This window comes from Perognathus longimembris, chromosome 10 (assembly GCF_023159225.1).
Source record: "Perognathus longimembris pacificus isolate PPM17 chromosome 10, ASM2315922v1, whole genome shotgun sequence".
NCBI lineage: Eukaryota > Metazoa > Chordata > Mammalia > Rodentia > Heteromyidae > Perognathus > Perognathus longimembris.
Genome location: NC_063170.1, coordinates 55325250 through 55350889, shown reverse-complemented (window position 1 = coordinate 55350889; position 25640 = coordinate 55325250). Strand labels below are relative to the sequence as shown.

The window sequence follows — 25640 nt, the reverse complement described above, 5'->3', positions numbered from 1 at the left end:
TGAAAGGTGCAGAAATACTTTTGACAGCATCTGTCCTGCTGACAGATGAATTGTTTTGACAGGAGAATCTGAAACCTTCCACTGAAGACCCATTCAGATGTCAGGCCTGGGAATGGGCAAATTGTGTTCCTCTGTTCCTTTGCGTTCCTCGAAATAAGTGAAATGCTTTAGATGTGCATGTGTGTCAGCTGCCACCTGGAGGAGGGACTCACTAAAAATGTTCGTTCACTTTAACCCTTTCTTGGGATCCTAAATAAGAATTCACACATATTTCTGCTCATGCTGAGTGTTTTTCCTTACTTGTCCAGGAATAAACATCAGCAAAGCATAGTAGTCAAAGGGTTAAAAACCCTAAAATCTTTGCTTACTTTTTTTTCTAATTTGGGGGGAAAAAACCTACCACTGTATGTCGTATATTTGCTGTAATGGGAACTGCTTTTGTTCAGAGTAGGCAAAGGTAACAAACAACCCAGTGTCATGACCACGAATGAATAGATACACAAAATGTGATATGTTCGTACCAAGGACTGTTATTTAGCTAGCAAAAGAAGTAAAATTCTGACAATATATTTTACAAAAGCATCCAGAGAGAGAGAGAGAGAGAGAGAGAATGAATATAAATATTAGGATGGTGGTTGCCCTAGCCACAACAGTGTGGAGAGCTTGTATTCAGTGGATATAGAGTTTGAGAAAATTCTTAATATGGGTTCTGGGTGTATAGTGATGTGACTATATGGAATGTCACCCTTAAAAATGGTCAGCATGGAGAGTCATATGTTGTTTACATTTTGCCGCACACACCATGATGCTGCTAAGCACTGACTAGTGGCTTATACCTATAATCCTAGCTGCTCAGGAGGCTGACTGACACCTGAGGATCTCAAAAGTTTGTTGAGTCTCTTATCTCCAGTTAACCACCAAAAAGTCAGAAGTGGCTCAAGTGGTAAAGCATTAGCCCTTGAGCTCAAAAACTCAGGGACATTGCCCAGGTCTTGAGTTCAAGCCCCGGGACTGGCATCAAAACAAAAGAAACCATGATGCTGAGGGTTCTGTCTCCCTGAAGTGGGGGACAGTGTGAGAAAGTATAGGTGAGAATTTTGTTTTATGTATTTTTCATAGTTACTTTCTGGGAAGGTATTTGAAACTCAACAGCTTGTTCTGGGTTTCAGGACCACTTGTTTGCCAGACTTAAAAGCTGGTGTAGTTGTGTCCAGAGGCAGAAACTGTTCTGAGGGTTGTGAGCTTCAGTGCTCTTTCTTTTACCCCTAGGTGCTTTGAGAGCAGATCTTCCTAGGCAGTCCCCTGACATTTGTGTGTTGATCCATGGCTTTTCTAGTTCATTGAAACTTAAAAGAGTTACCATATCCAGGCTGACTCAGTGAGAGCCAACATTTCCGCTTAAAAGTGTTCATCTCTGTGGCTACTTGCTGGCACTTCACTATTAAGTCCTGATAGTCCTCCGCTTCAAGATAACACTGAAGTAGGAACAATTCTTTCTCAAGTAGCCTGATCTGAGAGATAGAATTTAGGCAGCCTTTCTGAAATTTAGATGTATGTTGTCTGCTCTTTTAGGGAAAGACAAATCAGTGGTGCATGGCTTCAGATTTTTTTTTATTCTGAGTTGATGAAGAATGTGGAAAATTGCTGGGGAGAGGAGGGGAGTGATTTCACTTCAAATGGTTCACAACACAGCCTTCACTGCAGAAGATCCTGTGAGCTCCAGCTCCACCCTGACCATATGTGCATTCAAAACAGAAGTTAGTCCTTAGGCCAGATATGGCCTGCAAACAGTTTTTGGTTTGGTCCATCCTCATGTAACTTTTCCCTTTTTCTTTCCTCCTTCCCCCTTCCTACTTCCCCTTTTCCTCTTCCCCTTTCCCCCTTTTCTTCCCTTCCCCTTCTTTCCTTCTTCTTCTTTTTTTTTTTTTTTTAGAATTTAAAAGAGAGCTGGGAACATGGCTTAGTAGAGTGCTTGGCTAGTGTGCATGGAGCCCTGGATTCGGTTTCTCAGTACCACATAATCAGAAAAAGCTGGAAGTAGTACTGTGGCTCAAGTGGTAGAGTGCTAGCCTTGAGCAAAAGAAGCTTAGGGGCAGTGCCCAGGCCCTGAGTTCAAGCCCCAAGACTAGCAAAAAGAAAAATGAATTTAAAAGATTTCCCATAAGAATTCAGAGTTTTATCTTCACCAGAAAACTGAGTCTGGGGCTACACTTACCCTTGTTTCTGGAGCAAGAATCAACCAACGGCCCCTTTAGGAGGAAGGGAGGGGGAGGGGGAGGGGGGGGAAGTGTCGATTTCCTATGTTGGCCTTATTCTCCCATTTGACCTACTCGCCCCTCTAGCTTCTCGCCTTTGTGGTTTCTAAGAGTCTTTCTCTAAGATGCCTTTCACTCTTGTTAACTGTGATGATCTCTTACAGCCTTGTGAGTTCTCAGTGTCTTTGCCCCCAGAAATGATACTCCACAGCCTATTGAAATAAAAACTCAGTCCTCACTGCCTAATGTATGAAACTAACCTCTCTGTACATCACTTTGACAATAAATAAGTAGTTGTTCAGAAAAAAAAAAAACCTCATTCCTTTTTTAGGATGTAGTGAATTCTCTGTTTGACCTTTCAGGTTTAACCCATTGATTTCTACCTATCCATTAATAAATGCCCCCAAGCCCAGGCAAGCTCATACTTGACTTCAGTATGTGGTTTAAAAATTACCACCTTTAGTCTTTATGGTAACTTAATCTCGACAAATTGCTTTTAATTCAGTCAGTGCCACAAATGCAGATGGACCATTAGTTTCAAGTGCAGTTTGACTTTTATTTAGATGAATGTCTTCTAGTTCACAGTGAAATGGCTATCAGCTCTAGGTTAGTATTGATTGAAATGTCTCTGGAGTAAGTTTAAAAGATAGTTGCCACTTATATGACTCAGACTTTAAGCTCATGATTAGTAGTACCGCTAATTGTCAGTATTGTCAGTGGAATGAATAGCTGATATGAAACATGTTAACCTTTTGTGCATGTGCAGGGCTCAGTAGACTGGTGGCAGGAAGCAGAATGACAGTGCAGAGAGGGCTCATTTGGATCCCCTCTAGTGGCTTCCATTCCCGAAAGATGACTCTGGACTGGGTTGAGGTCATGGGCAGAGAACTTCAGCTGAGTGGACACTCACTGTCCAGCTTGCTCTTTTTATGTCTGCAAGGCTATGTATGGCTTTGTGTTGAAGGGGGAGAGAGGTATAATTCTAAATAAGAGAGAAAGATAATATCCTATCATGTGGAGACAGTTGTTCATAGGAGTTTTTTCCTGACTAGTTAACACCACTGTGAATTTAAAACTGCCTCTCCTGAATATCATTCCCAATATTTATTCATTGGCTGTAGTAATACTGTGTTCATAAATAGCCTATGAGTCTGATTCTGGAAGTACTTGTTTTCTAGCCACTCAAACTTTTGATTCTGCATTTGAGCCAAGTTTTAGTCTTAAGTTCTTGTTTAGACCAGGCTTTCTCAATCTCTGGCTACTCCCAAAATTTAGAGCTGGGTTTTTCTCTGCCACGGGAAATGACAGGGCATTGTAGGATGTTTAATGGCATTCAGTCACCAGTACCACTTCTTCCACTACAGGCATGATGTCTAAACATCTTTTTAGGCATTGCCAGAGGTCACCCAGTGGGACAGAACCATCCCAAGTTGAGAACCACTAACTAGAAAATGATGAGCCAACGTTTCCTTCTTCCTTTCTTACTACTTTCTCTTTTGGTGAAACGTGGACAAAACAAAACCACTCAGAAGAGCCTTGGATTTGCTAGAGTGCAAAACACAGGGAACAGGTTACTATAATGTACAAAAAGGACTGATTCTTCTTTGATTTTTAAAAAAAAGTTTCTTGGTAGTAATTATTGATTAATTAATAATGTTAATTAAGACCTATTTGAATTTAGCCAACTTCAGTTGTTGAATTTTCAGTCTCCTTTTGAGCACCTTGCTAATGAATACAAGTGGAGAGTAGAAATACATTTGAAAATCTTAGTGTTAATGCTATTTAAAATTAAGTAACATGAAGGAGATGGAAAATTATGAAGGATAGGGTTGGCTATTTAGTTATTTGTGGGAGGATGACAAGATTTCTTAATCCAGGGTATAATGTCGAGTATTAATGCATTACTTTTCTTTCCCTTTATCAGAAACCTGAGTCACAATAAACTCTCTGAGATTGACCCTGCTGTTTTTGAGAACTTGCCGAATCTACAGGAAGTGTAAGTGCTTTTCCCAAATGATTGGGGAGTGGATGGAGAGCTCGTTTCATTTTGCAGCGTTCTTTCTCTGATAGAGGGGCAGTCTAAGTTTGTGAAAAGGAACATTTACATATGCACCATTGATGATAAATAATACTGTAGTGGTGTACACCTATCTATGGTTTTGGTCACTTGTGGCCAGTGAGAATCTGAACATATTCCATAGAAAGTTGTAAGAATTAAAAACTTCATAATTTTAAATGATACCGTGAGCCATGTGATGAAATCTTACTCAGTTTTGTCTATGTCATGAATCATCCCTTTGTCCAATGTATCCATACTGTATATGCTACCTGCCCTCTAACTGTGTAATAGCCATCTCAGTTATCAATTATTATGATATTGCAGTGCTGTGTTCAAGTTACTCCTATTTTACCTAATTATGCCCCCAATGCATGAAGATGATAGTGCTAGCAACTTGGATTGTTGCAAAGAGAAGTTGTGAAGGGCCTTTTGTTTTGTTTTTGCAAATAGGTGAAAATATAGTAAGATATTTTAAGATATAGTAAGGTATTTTTAGAGAATTCACATTCATACTATAACTCTTATTACAGTATGTTGTTACAACTGTTGTAATTTTCTTTTTTTTTTCCAAATTTTTATTATCAAACTGATGTACAGAGAGGTTACAGTTTCATACGTTAGGCATTGGATCCATTTCTTGTACTGTTACCTTGTCCCTCATACCCCCCTCCCTCCTCCCCCTTTCCCTCCCCCCCCCACGGAGGTGTTCAGTTCACTTACACCAAACAGTTTTGCAAGTATTGCTTTTGTAGTTGTTTTGTCTTTTTTTACCCTGTGTCTCTCAAATTTGGTATTCCCTTTCAATTTCCTACTTCCAGTACCAGTATACATGGTTTCCAATATACTCAGATAAGATTACAGAGATAGTGTAGGTACAACCACAGGAAGGTGATACAAGAACATCATCAATAATAGAAGCTACAGATACAGATGGGACGTTGAAAGTAGTTACAACTGTGATATAACAATTGTTTCCATAACATGGAGTTCATTTCACTTAGCATCATCTTATGTGTTCATAAGGGTATAGCTATTGGGCCTTGTGATACTCTGCTATGACTTGCCTAAACCTGTACTAATTATTCCCAATAAGGGAGACCATAGAGTCCATGTTTCTTTGGGTCTGGCTCACTTCACTTAGTATAATTTTTTCCAAGTCCTTCCATTTCCTTACAAATGGGACAATGTCATTCTTTCTGATAGAGGCATAAAATTCCATTGTGTATATGTACCACATTTTCCTGATCCATTCATCTACTGAGGGGCATCTCGGTTGGTTCCAGATTCTCGCTATGACAAATTGTGCTGCGATGAACATTGTTGTGCTGGTGGCATTACTGTGATTTTGTTTGTGGTCTTTTGGATAGATACCCAAAAGTGGGGCTGCTGGGTCATAGGGGAGTTCTATATTTAGCCTTCTGAGGAATCTCCATACTGCTTGCCAGAGTGGCTGAACCAGTTTACATTCCCACTAACAATGAAGTAGGGTTCCCTTTTGGCCACATCCCCTCCAACAATTGTTATTGTTACAACTGTTGTAATTTTCATTAATCCTTGCTGTTCATCTGTTACTATGCCTGCTTTGTAAAGTAAACTTTATCACAGGTATGTATATATGGGAAAAACATAGTATATATAGGTACTGTGTGGTTTAAGCATCCATTGGGGAGGGGATCTTAGAATGTAGCCCCATGGAAAAGGGGGATACTTTATGCCTCCCCCTTTCTGCACCTCTTCTCTTCCTCCTAGGCAGTCTGCTGGACATATTATAATCCAGTAGACTTCGACTGGAAATCATGGCTGCCAAGTGGGTGTGGGGCAGAGTTCTCTTTCCTTTTGGGAGACTTGTTGGACTAATCAGGGCAACACACCTGGCCTAGTCCTTTCTCACAGTGTCCAAGGAGATGGAGCCCACTTAGCAGTGATCCCTGGTGTCAGATCAGCCCTTCTGCTTCCCCGGAGTCAGGTTATAGAAGTGTGGGCAGCAGAGACCTTTTCCCCTTTATCTCCCAACATAGCCAGGCATTGCAGTCTTTAGAGCACCTGCCTTGCTACCTTGCAGCATCCTTTAATTCAGGAACATATATTCTTTCTCTGATGGTACTGGGGTTTGAATTCAGGCCTTATGTTTGCTAAACAGGCATTCTTCTACTGGTGACAAGAATCATGTCTTCCAGCCCTGTTTTGTGTTAGATATTATCCCATATACGATCCTCATGTTTTTGCCCAGTCCAACCTTGGACTACCATATTCTTACCTAGGCCTCATTCATAGCTGGAATCAGAGTACACTACCACACTTGGGTCCTTTTCTGCTTTTGCTGTAGATTTTAGGATCATCAGGAATTTTAGCCCCATAGAGACTTTACAGAGCCCTTCATATGTCATACATGAATACTATACAGAAAAAAGAAATTGCAACTATGGCAATGCCTGGAGACTAGTGAAATCATCAGTATTCTTATCCAGGCATTACCATTGTGAATAATTGGTAAGAAATATATACCTGCACACACACATAATTTTAGAATCTTAATTGGGTATCAAAGCTATTTTCCGGGGGGTTGGGAGGTTTTAGACAAGTTCTTGTTTATGTACCCCAGGCTGGCCTCAGAGTCAGAATCTTCCTGCCTCAGCTCTGAGTGCTGGGATTACAAGCTTGCACCGCTCTTCCTGGCACACTCACATGCTTTCTTGCTCCCTCCCCCCATATATTACGTTTAAAATACTTTCTTATATAAATCAAATCTTATATAAATCAAAATTCCAGAATGCCTTATTTTAATATTTATATGCTACCCATGGATTTCTATAAATCATTCACCCAGTGCTATTAGATTTTTTTAAATTAGAGATTATTAGGTAAGCTCTTTTCACTTTTTTTTTTTTTTTGGCCAGTCCTGGGCCTTGGACTCAGGGCTTGAGCACTGTCCCTGACTTCTTTTTGCTCAAGGCGAGCACTCTGCCACTTGAGCCACAGCGCCACTTCTGGCCGTTTTCTATATATGTGGTGCTGGGGAATAGAACCGAGGGCTTCATGTATAGGAGGCAAGCGCTCTTGCCACTTGGCCATATTCCCAGCCCTCTTTTCACATTCTTGTAACTGGTAAAAGTCTTTGGTTGTTACTCTTTGATTCTATTATTGACAGCTTATTCTGAAGAAAATTTAATGTTATCAACGGGTACAATTTACAAAATATCTGAATTCCTACTCTTATCCCCAAATTTTCCAAATTGGCTTTTATGATTTTTGTGTCTGTTAAAAAACTTTCGATTTCTAAAGTTAGAGGGCCATCAAAGTTGTAAGGGTCCTGGGAAATTCTTTGTTCAGAACCCTCATTTTCCCATAAGGTCAATAAGACAGGGGCAGACGGAAGGAAGTTGCAAGAGGGCCACTGTGTTGGACCTCAATAACAAATACCACACAGGCTGGGTGGCTCCAGTGACAGAAATTTATTTCTCATAGTTCTGGAGGCTGGAAGTTCAACACTAAGGTACCTGGAGGGTGGGTTTCTTCTGGAGGCTTCTCTTTGGTTTGGTAGATGGCTGCCTCTTGCAGTGCCTTCATGTGGTCTTTTGCTCTGTGTAGATGGATCCCTGGTGTTTCTTGTGTCCTAATTTCCTTTTATAAAGACACCGTTCATACTGGTTTAGGACTAGTTGATGTGACCTCACATAACCTTAATCACCTTTTTGTTTGGTTTTGTGATGCTGAGGATCAAATCCAGGGCCCTTACATGCCGGGCAAGTGTTTTCTTACACTTCTTTCTCAGTCCCCTTATCAACTGTCCTGTCTGCAAATACAGGCACACTGAACTACTGGAAGTTAAGCTTAAACATAGGAACTTGGGGGAGGAAACATGTCAGCCCATTGCACTCACTCAAGATGTAAGCCCAGTCCATCAGGAGCCAGTTGGGTTTATAATCCAGTGCTTTCCAGGGTGTCTTTGATACTTGCAGTTCAAAGTCTGTAACAGAGCTTAGAACTAGGCTCTGTCTCCCTGGTGGTCCCATGGCCAGAGTACCTTCTGGAGTGTGGGGGCTATGAGGACAGATGACTTCGTGGATACGCTATGGTGAAGGAAGTGCTCATTTTAGTAAAAAGAGCAGGTGAATTTGAGTTCTTCTTGTGCCCTTTTGAGTTTAGTTTTGGATCTGTGTCCCTGGAAGTGCCTTAGCTTCTTAGTGTTTCATTCCCTCTTCTGTGATATAGACAGTCACTTTATCTGCTTTATTGTAGCTATTAATTGAAGTGATGCATAGGGCCCTAGCCATGGGAAAGGGTCATTGGCTATAATTTCCTTCTCTCTGGAAACTTTTGGAACTGTGCATTGGTTTAGAAATACAGTCTTGAAGACTGAAAGGTTGCTGTGACCACCTCTGGTCCCCTACCCAGTGGATGATGAGATAAATTCATGGTGCCCAGATCAGCAGAACTGCTCACTGATAATTCAGGGGTACTTGGAGCATCACAAGTGAGTGGAAGGAAAGGGAGAGGCAGATGGAAGAGAAGGAAAAAGAGTACCATACGACTAGAGTACCAGATGAACTGGGTCATCTGTTTCCTAGAGTGGTTAGCTCTTCCCGACCCTGCAGCTGGTGTTGGCTTACCGTTGGTTACTTTTAGAGGCCCTAGAACCACATAACACTGTGAGCTGGTTGGTCAGAGAAGGCGAGCCCTTAGGAGGCCCACAGAGGACATGTCACTGTACAGCTGCTTCCAAGCCACATGGCCTTCCCTGACCACAGTCCTGAGGAAAGCCCACCAGAGAGGGACTCCACCCAGAGTTCTGGACACCAAGCTCTTCTATAATAAGAGGGCTATTTATATAGGCCTCTGAAACCAGCGCTCAGATCACGTTACTCCTGCCTGGCTAGAGAATGCTCGTGGGGAGCTGCCTTGGCTGTCCAGGGCCCTCTGACCTAAGCAGTTCCTGGATTCGGCAAGGAAGCCTTGCAGGTGCCCTGCCATGGGGGTATTATTTATGGATCCATCTGCTCTCTCTCTAACTGCAGTTCTACTGCTAGTGTATGTGTGTATGCACATTTGTGTACATGTGCATTTGCAGGGTGACTAATGGTTGAATGTTTTAAAAGGATGAAATACTGGGGGATGTTGTTTCGCAGCTCTGTTTGTTGGGAGGTGAATTCCTTTCACCTGTTAGGCATTTCCTATCAAACTGTCTATATTTTGAACCCTTAAGTTTAATTATGTTATCTGGGTCCTGCCCAGCAGGTAGTTGTGTTGTTTATATTTTTTGAAGGAGGAAATTAAAGTACAAGTTAAGTAACATGATGAAGGTCATTTGATTGGCAAGAGGTGGAATTAGGGTCAACGAATCAGGTCTGTATGCTTTAACACTCCAAGCTGTATAACCTGCTCCTAAAATCCCTGCTCTGTCACTGTGCAATTGTGCCTTCATTTCTTGTTCTGATGTGGGTGACTGTTTAGTATCGTACTGGAAGAGATGGCATGTCATTCAAGCATGGAACAGAGCCTGACAGGCACATAAAGTTCATAATTGTATATAATTATTAACTAAAGGTAACTATAGTTGGCTCTTCAACTCTGAATTCGACTAGCCTCGATCAAAAGTGTTTGAAAAAACATTACGTCTATACTGAACATGCTCTGACTTTCTTTATGCCCTAAACAATGTTATATAACAACTCTCTGCATAATATTTGCATTGTACTAGGTATTCTGAGTCAAATACTTTTAAATGTACAGAAAAGATGCATGTAAGTTTTGTGCAAACACTACACACTTTTCCATAAGGATTTGAGCAGATTTTGGTATTTTCAGGTGACCCTGGGACCAACCCATGCGATATTAAGAATAGATTGTATATACTATATCATTATACTGAAATAATTTTATAGGAATTATGTGTCATGGAGTGATTTGTAAATATATACACATAAATAATTGCTAGCATAGCTAGCATTCTCCAGTGACTAAAGCATATCACTTGTTAGGTGACTTTAAGTAACTTCAAAACTTTATCCTGACCTGCCATTGATGGCTTTTCTTTCTTACACAAAACCAACCACAGTTCTAACCTGCTACCCAACTTGACGGTTAATTGCAGTACTGTCTTCGTTTGGAATCAACCAAAAATAACCACTCGGTCTATCAAGAGGCAATTAATTGACTTAATAAAATGGTCCTTACCAATTATACCAGTGGAGGACTACTCTGTAGCTGGTTAAAAGACTGGTGAAGATCTCTAGTGTACACTAAGGAAAAACCGAGTACAAAACCTTCTGTATAATACCCATGCATTTGTGTAAAACAGAGACGTTTACTTGTCTCATAACCAACAGCAGGAGCTTCTTCTTGAAGGCAGACAGAGGCCTGAAATGTCAGGAAGCTTTCACTCTATACTCTTTGTATTCTTTTTGAAAGAGTTTGGATTTTTACAGTGTGCCTTAATTAGCCATTCAATAATTAAGTGTGGCAAGAAAAAAAAACTATCACCTACAATTATTTCTTGAATGTGTTTTATAATGTTTGTTGAAGCTAAATTTGATTAAGATAATACATGCCAATATACTATGAAATATGCTTTTTTTTTTAAGCATCTCACATCCTGCAAAATACCACACATCCTTTAACCAAGCCAAGTAAATGGTGGTTTGGAGAGAAAACTGAGGAGCCAGAAAGTCCCAGCTGACCTTAAGAATTGAGTGGGAAGCATCCCACCTCCAGGTTCTGCCCTGGGGTCAGGAAGCCCATGCAGCCCATTGACCTTACATACACCTCCTCCAGCCCGGGGTTGGGCCGTGATTCATGGTCTGATGCATTGGAGGCACTTCTTGGTCCTGAATCATCAGGAAAAGGTTTATAGAACCCAGACAGTTCTGAAGGATTTTTTTTTTTTTTCTGGGCCTTGGGTGAGCTTGAACTTTGGAGGGGAAGGGGTAGTAAATGGTAGGGATGTTTGAGAGCAGCATATCGGAGGCAGAAGACCGTATAACCCTAGATAGTGAAAAGATTTCATCACACACTGTCCTTAATCCCTGAAATTTCTGTGTACATGGAGACTGTGCTAAACAGCCCCAGTGCTTTTTCCTTTAACACTCCAGCAGTGCTATTTTTGACCAGTCTCTATTTCAGTCTGGCAAGAAACTGTTCATGTCTCAGTAAGTTTGGCTTCCCTTGCCTTCTGAGGATCACATTCTCATTTCAACAAGGACATAGAATAATGCAGAGGCCAATAGTGGTGGAGTTAGCAACTTGCAGTTCTTTTTAAAGTAGAAGCGGATCTACAACTAAGCCAGCCACACAGTTCCTCTCCTTTGGGTTCCAACTGTCCCCTTCATAAATCAGGCATCCCTGTTGAGATTAGAGCCTGCTATTTCTGACTGAGCCTGTTGCCTTGGGACTACTCATTGAGACATACAATGCTTGATAATCTTTAGTCCTGTTCCACTGTCCTTGTACGCTTCAGTTCAAGCAGGTCTGTCAAGAACTGACATGTTATTGTACCCCCTCTCCTTGTTCATTTATTCTTGTGAAATTGAATGGAGCACTTTGTCACATGTGCAGGACTGGCTTTGAAATCTGGCTCATCAGCCACAGTTTCCCTACAGAGAAGCCTGTACTGTTTGCTTCAAGTTCAAAATCAAGTCGGATCATAAGCAGGTTGAAAACAACTTCAGTATTACCTAAGGGATTCTGGCCTACCCCATGCTGGTTGGCCTGCTAACCTGTTCTTCTCTGGTACCATCTCTTGGTTGTGCCTATTAGTCATATGTGCTAGCCTAGTTACTTAAATGTATGCAGCTTACAGTAATGTAGGGAACAGTATTAGTACCTGATACCTGATTTGAAGTTGTCATGTTGATGAAATGCCATTAGTGCTTATGGAATTTTTGTGGTATTAAAAAGGGAGAGTAGTGGTTCAGAACCCAGACATTGGGGTTTGACTTCCTAGGCCATCATTACTTACTACTGACGATCTTGGTCAAATTACTTAACACCTCAGTGTTTTAGCTGCCTCACTGGTATACTGGAATGTTCCCAAAATCTACTTCTAGGTGTTTAAAGATGAGTTAATGACTGAAAAGCTTAGAGCGGTGTCTGGCATATAGTAAACCTTAATATGTTGTCTACCCTTATCATTATTACTACCATCTTCTTGTTTTAGAATAAATCTTAAGAAATGAAGAGTTCTTATCAGGCTGCCTTATTGGCAGCAGACCTCTGCTCTGATTTAAACAACAACAACAACAAATCTGAGGGGCTGGGAATATGGCCTAGTGGTAGAGTGCTTGCCTTGTATACATGAAGCCTTGGGTTCGATTCCTCAACACCACATATATGGAAAAAGCCAGAAGGGGCGTTGTGGCTCAAGTGGTAGAGTGCTAGCCTTGAGCAAAAAGAAACCAGGGACAGTGCTCAGGCCCTGAGTTCAAACCCCCAGGACTGGCAAAAAAAAAAAAATCTGAGAATCCCTTGTAGTATTAAGTACATTAGCACTATGAATTTATTAGTTCTGATAAAGAGTTTTCAGCTTGCCTGAACCAGGATGAGATAAAGGTGAAGCAGAAACAATCTGATTTAGGGGGCAGTCAGATAAGAGGCTGTTAAAGTAATTAATTGTCTATTTCAACACACAAACAAGGGCTCTTTTAAGTGGAAAAAGGATTTGCCTCATGATTTGGATCTGCTTTCCCTCTAACAGATGCTTCACTCATGAAGCTGATGAAATAGTCATCCTGTATCCTACAGTCCAGTAACTGCCAAGCTTCATCCTTAGCTGTCTTTGGCACTTAAGAAAGAAAATGGGCTAATTCAAGGCCTTTTCTCCCCTCTTTTCCTCTTATTCATTTCTGTAAAAATGGCAGACATCCAATTTCTACTCAAGCCAATGCAAGTTATATATGTCTGAATACTGCTATCATTTCAGCAACCTGATCTCAGAACAGAAATAAGATGTTTTGTGTGAGATATAGCTCCCTTAAAAAATTGAGAAGATGACACTTTTTTTTCTTTTGACTTCAAGTCTCAAATACAGTTTCTTTCTAGCCTGTCACCCGGTAGAAAGCCTGAACACGGCATTGACTTTCTTAAGGCTTTTTGCGCTCACATCGCAAGTCTGACTTTGGGTTCCCTTTCCAAATTTGGAAATACATGTCGGTGTAAGGCGGCCAGATTGCACAGCCTCCGGGGGCAGACCAGGCAAGCTGTGTTTTTGTTTGTGGGCTTTCCCTTCCATTAAGAGATATTAACTATGGCAATACAGATTTAGAATGTTCTAGAGGGAAGGGAACTCAGAGAACAAATCTTATCTGCAGAGGAATTTCAAAATGTCCAAGTGCAAAAAGCCTGTGTGTTTGTTTGTTTTCCTGGAAGACTGTTCCTCAGAGTGCAGAGAAGCTGGAATCCCAAAAGCACGAGGATCTCTTTGTCTAGCTCCCTTGTTATTTCACCAAGGAGGTACAGTGAAATAACTAGCCCCATGTACCACTGGCCCTCAGAACAAGAGAGGCCTGTGAGTGGCCTCCAGCTCTCCTCATACATGTTACCCCTTGGCAAGGACAAAACATTGGTACAACCCAGAGGGGACTGTTTCCCTCCCCACCAAAAAATAACAACAGAAAGAAAACCCAAAACTTTTCTTGACCATAAGAGCACTAGTGCCAATGATCATAGGGGCACCTTTGATCATTTATATCCTGGCTAATTCTCCATATTCCTTATCTGTTAGTCTTGAACTCTGAATTTGATGGGAAGCTGGTAGAAGACAGAATAAGTTTTTCTTCTTAGTATTTTTTTTTCTTAACTGTGAGTGTGATAAATATTATTGTTACCTCATATGTCGCTTTAAAAGCTCACTTTAAAAATCCTTTAACTTTTATCTCAGGGTAGATTATAGCCTAAGCAGCAGTGTTTTTCATGTTCTATGTGTGTGATTTCACACTGCTCATCTACATCCTCTAAGTGGTCAATTTCTTCTTGTTACAGGTACCTCGGAAATAATGAACTGACATCCCTACCGTCCCTGGGTGCTGCATCGAGGCATGTCATCTCTCTCTTTCTGTAAGTGTTTGCCATGTGGGGCCCCTGGGCAGGCGATGGGGCTGTGGTATTATCTCGCTGACTCTTGGTGGCAGAGGAACATGTGTTTATGTACTTGCTAGTGAAGAAGGACCTTTCTTCCTGTAGCATCATGATCACAGCACATGTTTTGTTTGCTATCTTGGAGTTTACACAATTAAAAGTAGAAAGTTTTACCTCTTTTAGTTTGAAGGGAAAGTTGTTGTTTTTGTTTTGTTTCTTTACTACTTCTGGGAGAATCAGAGAAGTAGCTTTCTTGTTATTAGTGGTTAAGCTGCAACTTGGGTGGATGGATGAACTTGAATTAATGGGAGCTATATAAATGAAAGATGGCAAATGTATCTTTGTGTCACAAAATTTGGTAATGGTGACTGTTTGCTTTTATGACTTTTTGTTTTTTTAAAAAAGAAGTGTTTCTGGACCTCTGAAATCAACATAAAATTGAAGAACTAGTTGTCATGATCAAGTGTTGGAAGAAAAAAAACTGTATTTTGTATGACTATTGAACAAAACACAGGAAATGAAAAGGAGCACATGGCCTTAACTGAAAAGGAAAGAGGGGAAGCCTTGGGTTTGTTAGCATCTGAGATGTTTCTCCTCTTTCCTAGAGAATAAGCAACTGGTCTCACTCCCTTCCTAAAGCTGTCAGGTGGAGGTAAGGGCTGGTTTGAAGATCACCCAGAGATCTTTATAGATCCACCAGCCATGAGCCCAAGGGTATGCTCTCAGTTTTACCAGCAGCTTCTGAAATCAGAGCACCTCTCCTCTTCACATTGAATTTCCTGCCTGCACCCAAATCCTACTTGCTTTTATTTTATTTTTATTTTGCCGGTTTCAGAATTCATTTGATAACCTGTGTACCCCCACCCCTCGCCACTAGGGCTCAGCAAGCTGAGCAGAGGGATTTGGCAGGAATGTACTGTTAATAAGATTTCTGGTGTAGCTTGCACATCTGGTTTTGGCTGGCCACTGGCCCTGTGTTTAGGGAGTGCTGTGTTCTTGTGAAATACTCCTGGTAGGGCTTCAGGAAAGCCTGAGGGGAGAGTTGTTACTCTCTGTGTTCTAGACAGGTAACTTTTTCCCCCCTCTCTTTTCATCACTCACACAAGATGCTCCTGGCCCATTTTACACACAGGGAAGAAGGAGACCAGGGCTAGAGGAGCAGAGTGGGCATGTAGGAAATGTGTGATGCACAATCGATTCTAGTGGGTGCCTACTTGTCACCATTTCTTGGGCTTTGGTGAGCTCTGAGCTTTAAAGCCACACAATTTGTGAGTCAACCCTTGTTGCTGTGAAGTGCTGATGTGAAAGCTGTGGCTCTTGATAGATAGGCAAAGGTCCTTTCTTTTCCTCCCCCCTTGGCCTTTTTGCCTAGCATCTGCAAGGTGTTTAATTACTGGCCAGATTCATCCTTAGCCTATATGAGGCTAATTAGGGATATGATAATCCTTTGTGTTCATAAAGCAGAGCACTTGAAGATACTTGTAACTTCTGGCTGCCGGAAGCCCAGGTCACGAAGCAGCAATGTCCAGTCCACTCTGGGCATGTTAGAAATTCACAATCTCAGGCCACGCCCATCAAAAGCTTCATCAAACAAGGTTCCCTGGCCATTTGCCCTCTGTTAAAGTGCAATGAGTGCTGGTTTTATTCCTGTTATTCTTCGCGGGATGAGGCAGCTAGGACCACAGAGAATATCTTTGTAATGCTGGAGAAGTTGTGGCTCCTTGAAGGTCTTCTAAGCTGCAAAGTGGAGAGGAAGAATGAGGGTGGACACAGGGTTATGGCTTTTCTGTCCACCCCTGAAGTTGGTACAGGAGCATGGCAGGTGATTCCCAGCTACCCTATGCCAGAGGCAGGAGGTCCCCCCTCCCGTCTCCCCACTGGGCCTGTGGCACGTTCAGTCTCACCTTGCTTTGCTGACTAAAAATACATTTCTGTTCCTTGGCCCCAGTGCCAAGAGCAGTGGGGCTGTTTGGCCTTGTTCCTGATATTCCATTAGACAGTGTTGAAATATGTAAAACAGAAAAAAAAAAAAAGAGACTCCCTCACTGTTTTGATTCAGTTTGGAAAATGCAGGTTAGTGTTGGCAGCCACCTCTTTTGCCTGAAACTCATCTCCATTTGAGTGGGCCAGGGTCTTTTGCATCATCTTTTTTTTTTCTTCTTTTTTTTTGGTTGTGGTGGGGATTGAATCCAGGGTCTCATGCTTGCTTACTAGGCAAGTGCAGTGCCACTAAGCTACACCTCCGCTTCCCTTGCCCCTTTTGAAAATCTCTTCTGAGGTCCCTGTCTTCCCTGTTGTTAGACTGGTGCCAGAGTTTACTGCCTGCAACGGGCAATAGTGGCTCATCACTCTAATCCTAGGTACTCAGGAGAACCGAGTTCAGGAGCATGGTAAGTCAAGGTCAGTCCAGGCAAAACGTAGTTGGGTGCAGTGCAGCCTGTCTGTTACCTCAACTGTGTGGGAAGAAGTATAAAAGTAGGAGTGTCACGGTCCAGGCCAGCCTGGGCGTAAAGTAAGACTATCTCAAAAATAACAGCTGGTGTCAGTGGCTTACACCTGGAATCCTAGCTACTCAGGAGGCTGAGATCTGAGGATCACAGTTTGAAGCCAGGCTGGGCAGAAAAGTGAGACTTTGTTTTCAATTAATTACCCCAAACCTGGAAGTGGAGTGTGGCTCAAGTGCTAGATTACTAGTTGAGCACAGAAGCTCAAGGGCAGCAACCAGGCCCTGAGTTCAAGCCCCAGGACCAGCACACAAAAACAAACCAACAGAGCCTTGCCCTAGTTACTCAGAAGGTTGAGATCTGAGGATCATGGCTCAAAGTCAGCCTGGGCAAGAAAGTCCATGAAATTTATCTCCAATAAACTACTCAGAAAAGTCTAGAAGTGGTACCATGATTCAAGTGGTAGAGCACTAGCCTTGAGCACAGAGAGGCTCAAGGACAGCACCCAGACCCTGAGTTCAAGCCCCAGGACCAGCAAAAAAACAAAACAAAAAAAGACCACAGGACACTTTCAGAAGGTAGAGTGCTTGCTTAGCAAGTTCAAAGCTCTCAGTTCAACCTCCAGTACTGCCAAAAAAAAAAAAAAAAGTTAGTGTGATGTGTGGGAAGCATGATTATAGCTAATTTTGTAATCCTGCATGCCTTTCTGTAATTCCCATGTGGTTTACACAAAGGCTGGGAGAAAATAGAGCAAGGAGTAGATAAGCCAAAAGATCTTTCCTGATGTTCACCTGTGAACCCATGTGGTGAAGATTTCCTGCTATCTCTGCTGCTCTTCAGAACTTGAGCACTTTCTGCAGATGTTACCAAGTACCTGATCTCTGCATCTGTGGTCCGGAGTCTGTCCTAAGGCAATGTGGCCACTCAAACATAATATTGTGAGATACTTAGAGTCCTTAACCCCCCAGCTCTTATTTTTCCCTTCCTCAGTAGGTAGAGGATGAGAACAATCATCAGTATGTGCAGGAGGAAGGTAGCAGGGGGATATTGGGGCCAGAGGAGCTGGAAGAACTTTCTTGGGATACATTTCTAGGCAGATGCATCAGGGAAGAGTAGGTAGGGAGAGTATTCAGACCCCTGGAATGTGGCTGACAAGCCTTTCATCTCCCTTCTTTACTGGCTGTCACACCTATGTGGGGTTCATGGGAAGAGCTTTGCTCTTGAGTCTGGATTTAATCTCAAGGCTTCACAAGGGAGTTCCAGACCTTTGGGAACTGGAATCACACAGTACAATTTCAGCTGGTTAATACTTTCTGATTAAAGAGATCTAGTTCACTTATTTATCAAAGAATAGATTTATTTGTATTGTATGCTGAGGATCATGCTGCACTCCCTTGTCCTTCATATCAGAAAACATAAAATGTGAGGGAAGCTTTTAATAGGATTGGTTTGGAGTGAGGCAGCTAATTTCATAAAAATAATTATCAAAAAAAAACCTCAGACTTAAAATCCAGGAAACTCAAGTTATGATCCCACAGCAACAGTAATTTTGTCTGGTAAATAAGTGCCATTTCTGTTGAAAAGAAATTTCCGGTTTTCCTGTGTTGTTGCTGTGCTTTTGTGTCAGAAGAGACTGGCTACAGTGGTTGAATTCGGTTCAGTCCCAGAGTTTCCTGTGTTGTGAAGTTGGCCGTGGCTCTGTCTCCTGTAGACAGACCCTCAAGGGACCTTCCCCGCTTCTCCAGGTGCTGGGATATTGGACCTTCTCCTGTCAAAGTGCTGGGTCCTCCATCAGGTGGGAGATGGAAGCAGGGAGCTCTCATGAGCAGCCTGGCCTGACAGGAGACCCGTTGTTATCTCTACGCCTGGCCACTGGTGGTTCACTTAAAGCCTGCTTCTCTGAACAAGAGTCTCATTTTAACACCACTGACCTTCCTGCTGGTTGTGACCCAGTATCTGATGGAGCTTTGTCCTCAACAAGTCTTGAATGGCACCTCTTTGTGGCAGGTGGAAGTTAAAAGGAATACTGATGATATCTAGTCCCTCCAGTGTCCTAATGAGACAGTCAAAACTCAAGAAAACACTCCCCTATCCCCATCTCCTTGCCCTGTCCTGGTGCCACAGGTGTGTGATCTGGTTATTCTTCTTCCCATTTGCCAGCCTCCTGCAGTTCTGGTGGCCAGTGGGGAAAAAAACCAAGGGAGCCTAGGTGGTTCATGATAGAGGCGTAGGTTCTATCTAAAGGGCAAAGTCCTGCCCTTACTGAGGGGCCTTTTTTATGTTGCTGTTGGAGCGTGTCACAGGGAAGGTTTCCAGATAAAGTGACATTTCAACTGAAACTCCTTGTTCTGGGAACTTTGTTCCTCCCCTTCCAAGTGGGCATATGTTTTAGGCATCAGGGGGAGCATCCTAAATGTTCAGCCGGCATGTTTAGAAATTGGAGTCTTCAGAGGAGCACTCAAAATACATGGTCAAATATGAACTTCCCTCTTTTTTTCTTTGTCAACAGGCAGCTGTTAGGAAAGCCAGCAAACTTCTGTTGGAAGGCAGGAACCGTGGTTCTTACAACTGCGGGCTGCTCCTATGTTGGATACCACCAACAAGCCTCAAATTAAACACCCAATTTGCAAAGAAAGCAGCTCTCAGCCCCAGAAACTTCCCAGGGATCTGTAGTGCAGACGTCCTTTTGCCCCCAGTGGAAGGGAGCCTTTCTCTGAGGCTGGGAAAGGAGCCACTATGGCCTGCTCAAGAGCCTGCCAAATTACACACAGTCATGACTTGTCATTTTCCTCCCCCTTCCCCAGAGTGGGGGTGGTGAGCCAGCCAGATGAGAGGTACATCTGCAAGCTATTTGCTGAGAAAGTGGAGGGAACACCAGCTGCATGGCTGGGGGAGTCGAGGAAGGGGAGAGTCCGTGGAAAATGCACTTGGTCATGGAGGTCCCTGCCTTTTATGGGAGCTCAGTAGCTTTAATTTCTGTTGTTGAGAATTAGCTTTTGTTGGGTATTTAGCTCTTTCCCTCCACCCCCCCCCCCAGTCTTTCCTGATGACCATGTAAACTTTAAATATAGTGCAAGATCCACTGGGAATCTGAGCAGTTCTCAATGGAGAAGCTGGGGTGGACTTGGAGGGAAGTACAGCTCCTTCTAGCAGTGGGTGCTGAAAACTCTCCAGGGCTCTGAAATGGAGCCGGCAAGAGAAGCTGCTCTGTGTGTTGCACAATCTCCCGTGTGAAAGAGGCTGGCTTCTGCTCATATCAACAGTCTCATTCCAACTGGGACCATTTCCTTCTCCTCCTCCTCCCCCTCCTCACTTCCTGCAGGTGGCTTCTGTAATCCAGTTACCACTGGGGAAGCCTTATGTGCATAGGCACCTAATCCGAAAATGGCTGGCTTGACTTTGACCTGCGTGGTGACCTTGCAAAGAAGGCAGAGCCTATTGTGTCTGCTCACACCTGGGAACCATTTTCAGCTTTTACAGCCCAAGTGGAAGAAATGTGTTTGCATTTATGTTGGGCCTTTCTTTCATAAGGCCTGTCATTGTTGGGTAATATATATATGGAATACTAGATTGACCCTGTTCATGTAAAGGCTAGGGTTTGTTAAGATGGGATAATTAATTTAGTATATTGACCCATGGAATTAATTTTTTTGAGCTGGTCTTGAGGCTTGAACTCAGGGCCTGGGTGTTGTCTCTGAGCTTTTTTTTTTTTGTGCTCTATTACTTGAGCCATAGCTCCACTTCCAGGTTTTTGGTGGTTAATTGGAGATGAGAGTATCACAGACTTTCCTGCCTGGATTGACTTCTAAACTTGATCTTCAGATCTCAGCCTCCTGAGTAGCCAGGATTACAGGTGTGAGCCACTGGTGTCTGACAGAACACCATTTTTGTAGTGTAAGAAGTGGTAATAGGTTGGCAGTCTCATATAGTTCAGCCTTTGAGATGTAAAAATAGCCATAGCAGATGTTGTTCGTTGACATTGGCATGCAGTGCTCTGTGTGCTTTCTCAGGCCTCATCTTATATCAGCTGTGCAGTGCTCGGGACTCCTAGGCTCAGAGAAAGACAGTAACTTCCCTTCTATCACAGAGTCCTGATCTCAGCGATGTGTTCTGGAGGTCTGGGTGGGTCTTGTTGTATACCGTGCTGAAATACCAGATTATAGTAGGACAGTTTGAGCATGTGGCTCTGGGGTGTGGCATGATTAGGCGCATGCCAGGAAAGGTCTCTTTGCTATAGAAGCCTCCTTTTGGCCTCTGGTAAGCTCAGTTCAGATAGCGTTTGATATGATTCTGATACAAAGCAGCAGAAAGTGCTTCTCAGTTGCTTTGACCGCTGCCCCCCCTCCCCCCCACTGCCTTCCCTAGTCTACACACAAGTTGGTTGTTCTCAGTGGTTATGATCAGTCATCTGGCAGGTGCACAGCGAAGAAAAGCAATCGCTCACCCCTCAGGCCTCAGCAGAGCCTGGACTTGTGCTATTGTGCCAGCAGACTTGCACATAGTGGCGATTTGCCCTTGAAGACATCACTTGAGGGCAGATTCCTACACTGTTTCCTCACTTCCTGGATGCCTTTCAACCCCCCGACAGCTGAAGCAGAGGTGCCAGTTTGTGGTTTTCTCTTCCCAACTTCTCCAAGTGGGAGATAAAAGTGCATGCTATGTAGGCTGTGGTACTCAGGGTCTGGCCACTTTAGCATCATTTGTTTCTGCTCTGCTGTGTTGACACAGAGTCTTAGGGGGGGAAGGGGGCAGGCAGGCTAAGAAACATTTAATCATTGGGAGGGCTTCTGGAAAGTTAGTTTGTAGATACCAGGGCTTCTTCTCCACAGGGCTAAAGATACAGGTAGGTAAATTGGTTCTCTTCACCTTATACTGACTCCTGTGTCCTGTAGACAGGATCAGGATGGCACAGTGGGAAAGAGAGGGCTTATTGTCAAGCCACTCAGGACTGGATTCCAGCCTTCATCACTGTTGCTGAATCACCTGGGTAGGTTCTCTTGGGCCTCTGTCCTTCTATAATGATACTGGAGATAACAGTGGCTGTTAGGATTAACTAAACAATATGTGTTCCCAGAACACTGCCTGGGAGATGGTGAGAGTACACTGACTGGTGGTTGCGTCCTGTGTACCCCAGGGTTGGGGTGCATTGGGTCCTGCCATTGCTGGTCTGATGTGAAGTGTTTGGATGTTCTCTAATCTGAACCAGAGGCCTGCTTGGTGTCTGCCACATGCCCTAAGAATGATCTTATTTGCAGATGTCCTTGTGGCCTATTGTCTTGTAAACCTTGGAGGATAGAGAAAGACCCTGAGTATTCCTTCCTTTTACAGAAGCTGTTGAGTATAGCAGCAGCAGGATGGATTTCCTTCTTTTCTCACCACCTAGTGCTCTCTCTGGCAGGCACAGGCAAAGTAGCTGAGCCTGGGCTTCACTATAGCCTAGGATCTGAGGAACTTGAACTACCAGGCCATGCCTGGAGCCAGGTAAATCAAGTCTGCTTTGGGAGTTTGGGACAGCCAGGAGCAGGATTGGGTTCAGACATTGGAGTTTTCAGCTTTTTTGTTTAAAGTTTTAATAAGCCACCAGCTGGTACTGCAGGTGGAAGGCATTGTTCTAACTTCTCTCCCTCCCTCTCACACCTATCATTTAAGTACCCGAGCTCCCTCCTCTCCCTTGTTTTCTTCTTTTCTTTTTTATTCTCACCAGGTGGAGGAGAAATAAATACTAAAGCTGACCTTCAATTTAGCCCTTAGGATTCTGGGGCTCACTAATAGAGATTCTATTTACCTCTTTATTGATTTTATGTGAAAATTATGTGGTTTCCCACTTAAAATGCCTGGGAAATTGTTTTTGTGGTATTGGGGAGGGTATTTGGTCTGATTAGGCCGGACTCCCTCCTTTGTTGATCATGAAATTGACTTGTGGATTTTCCCCTCATCTGGGTCTTTTCTATCTCCTAAAAGGTGGGCCACCCACCTTGGATGGAAATGAACCGCCCATTATGGTGGTGAAAAAAAAAACCTTTATATAGAAGCAAAGCAATAGGTAAAGCAAGTATTTAAAGGTCTTTAAAAGCTTCGTTTTGTTTCAAAAGTAATAGCAGTTCTTTTAAAAACATGTATGGAAGTAGATGGTGAAGGAAATGAAACAATCCACCCCACCCCTGCTGTCCTATAATAAATATAGCAATATTACATGTGGAGGCTACAGTGGAGTCTTGTGTGATGGGATTCTGTAGGGTTTGTATTTGGAGCTAGATACTTAGAAGAGTCACAAAGAGTAACTAGAATTTTGAAAATGACAGAAAAATTTCTCTTGGACTTTCCAGAATGTGACTTTTTCTTCAAATAGAAACTGGATTTTTAAAGTAGAGAAACAGTGGTGATCCGCATGCCTAGTGAAGTTTTTCTACTTTGAGGCTGCCATTTTCTTCATTGAGTCAAAATGAGGGGCTGCTGGCCTATTGAGAAGGTGAAGCTTGGTACCCCCTGCCTGTGGCCTTACCCACAGCCTTGTTAAAAACCCTTTCATCCCTGACTTTTGTTGTAAACCTAGTTGGCTTTAGCCTCCAAAAGGGCTTACATTTTTAAGAGAAGAGATTCACTACTTTGAGGAAATGCAAGCAGGGTCTAGGTGGCAATGTGCATTGTAGACATCAGTCCAGCATGCCAGAGAGGACAGGGCTCATCTTGACCCCACTCCAGTGGCCTTGGTAGCCCCCTTGGGAAGAGAAAGCCCAAAGACTCAAGGAATTGTTAAGTTGGTGAAGCCCAGAGTACTTCTGCCAGGGCTGCTCATTGGTGAGCTTTCCATTAGAGAATCCACTTTCTCTGAGCCACCAGGGTCCGTGCTAGAGGCTCTCATGCTTGCAGCCTCCCTGGAGGGTCACTGTGTGTCCTGTGTTTCGAACTCTTCTTGCAGTGATGCTGGAAGTTGGCATCCTAGCCACTCTTCTAGTCTAGGGCTCCCAGGGCCTTGGCCCCCACGTGTCCAGACCTGGCCTTCCTCTTCCTCTTTGTACTCCTCTCCCCCATCACTGCCTTGAGGGCTCTACCTGATTCTGTTTCTCCCCATTGTACACCGATCACTCAGTGAAGTGCCCATTTTGTGGCTGCTTTGCCGCATTGATGAAGTGAACCAACAGTCCTTCCATGCCTCCCCATTCACTATGGAATAAAGTCCCATTTTTTTTCAGAGTTGGCCCTGGTTTCACTTCTGGCCTCACCACTTCCTGTCTGGAACTTTCATCACTGTCTTGAACTATCACTGGGCAGAGTGAAAGCCCACACTGAAAGTCACTGCACTTCCTTCCAGGCATCCAGCCTACACCCAGGATGCACTCTTTCTTCTGCAGATACTAGGGGGAAATGGGGCAGGGTCAATGATTTAAAAAAAAAAAGTCTCAGTAAGAACTGTTTGGGTTTAGAGATAGCAGTAGATGCTTTGAGGTCTAAGAGAATATTTGTAGTTAAAATTTTGAAAAACCTAGTTAAAGGTGGGTACCTTTCTTTGCAAACAAACTTGGCAGATCCTTTAATGCCTCAAAAGTTCATTTTGAGTTGAGAGGCTCCTGAGATTGTTTCACCACAACTCAATATATTAAGTACTCAACTCATTGTCTTTAGGCTTGTCAGGGAGGAGTGCTGCTTCCCCACTCCCAGAGGCTGTTTTACAGTGTCACAATTGCCTACCATGGTCAGGAATTCTATTTCCTGCCCACAGGGCCTCAGTGAGACCCTTCAGCGAGCAGGTTCATTGCAGGCTGCCACCAGACTCCTTAGGCTCTGCATTACATGTATTTAGTGAGGGAGCAAAGTGTGGTGTTTCTCATAAATAATGAGCCACCTGGAATACTTTTTCTATGCAATGTGAACCATTGGTTCCTGAGAAAGGGGTCTCATGGTCTTATTAAGCGTAGCAAATGTACAGTCCAGGAGAATAAAAAGCATCTTTGTTGGAGTGCTCATTAGCACCTTTCCTTTGCCAACCTGCCGTGAAAGTCTGCAAGAGGTGTGGAGAGTATATGTACCTGCTCTCAAACTTGATTAGGCCCAGAGCTCTTTTCATGGAATACTTCCCAGGCCAGTATTATAGGGATGGTGCCTTGTGAATTTGGAAATTTGGGAGTCTGGCAACCAGCATCTACCATTCTCTGGGTGTGGACATTGAGCAAGCTCTTCTCCTGGCCAGGTGCTGGCAGAGGAGTCTCTACCTTTCTGCCTGCTCCTAACCAGTGCAAAGAATTAATCAGTTCAACTGCATGTAATAAATCAGAATGCCTGATTTATTACAACTCTGTGTGTAATCAGTCAGGATGCCTGAGGAGAGTGACAAGACATGAGAGGAAGGTGGTGAGGGTAGATAGGAGGAGATATGAAGAAACTTATTTCAAAAGTTTACTAAGGTGCCTGGGACCGAATCAGGAAAGAAAATATTTCTCACTTTCTCTCCTTTCTGATACCAAATTAAAAAGCAACAAGCAATTAAAATATCAATAATATCTTAGGAAAACCTCTCCATAGTATTATTAATTCAGTGAGTGTTATATGAACAGATTAAGATTGACCACTGGACTTGATACGGCATCGTCCACATAGCTGTGTTTCATAGTTCCAAATATGTATTTGGCTTCTTGCTGAATTTTCACAATATGATAAACCTATAGTTTTGTAACTACCTAAATAAACTATATAAGTAAAATATAATAAATACTATGTCATAAATAAAAAAAGAATTAAGCAGTTCATGCATATCCCTAAGTTTCATAAATTCCTCAGGTCTGAGTGGGTGATCGGTGTTTTACCTGGCCAACTAAG

The 25640-nt window shown here is 43.0% G+C and overlaps 1 protein-coding gene across 1 annotated transcript in view; it reads left to right on the top strand.

Annotated features, from left to right (window-relative positions):
* Lrig1 (leucine rich repeats and immunoglobulin like domains 1) overlaps positions 1 to 25640 on the top strand; it is a 105129-nt gene that overhangs the window by 35395 nt on the left and 44094 nt on the right. Inside the window, exons 2-3 of the mRNA XM_048356118.1 lie at positions 4180 to 4251; positions 14287 to 14361. Of these exons, the coding sequence (XP_048212075.1) occupies positions 4180 to 4251; positions 14287 to 14361 (147 nt within the window). The remainder of the gene's footprint in view (positions 1 to 4179; positions 4252 to 14286; positions 14362 to 25640) is intronic.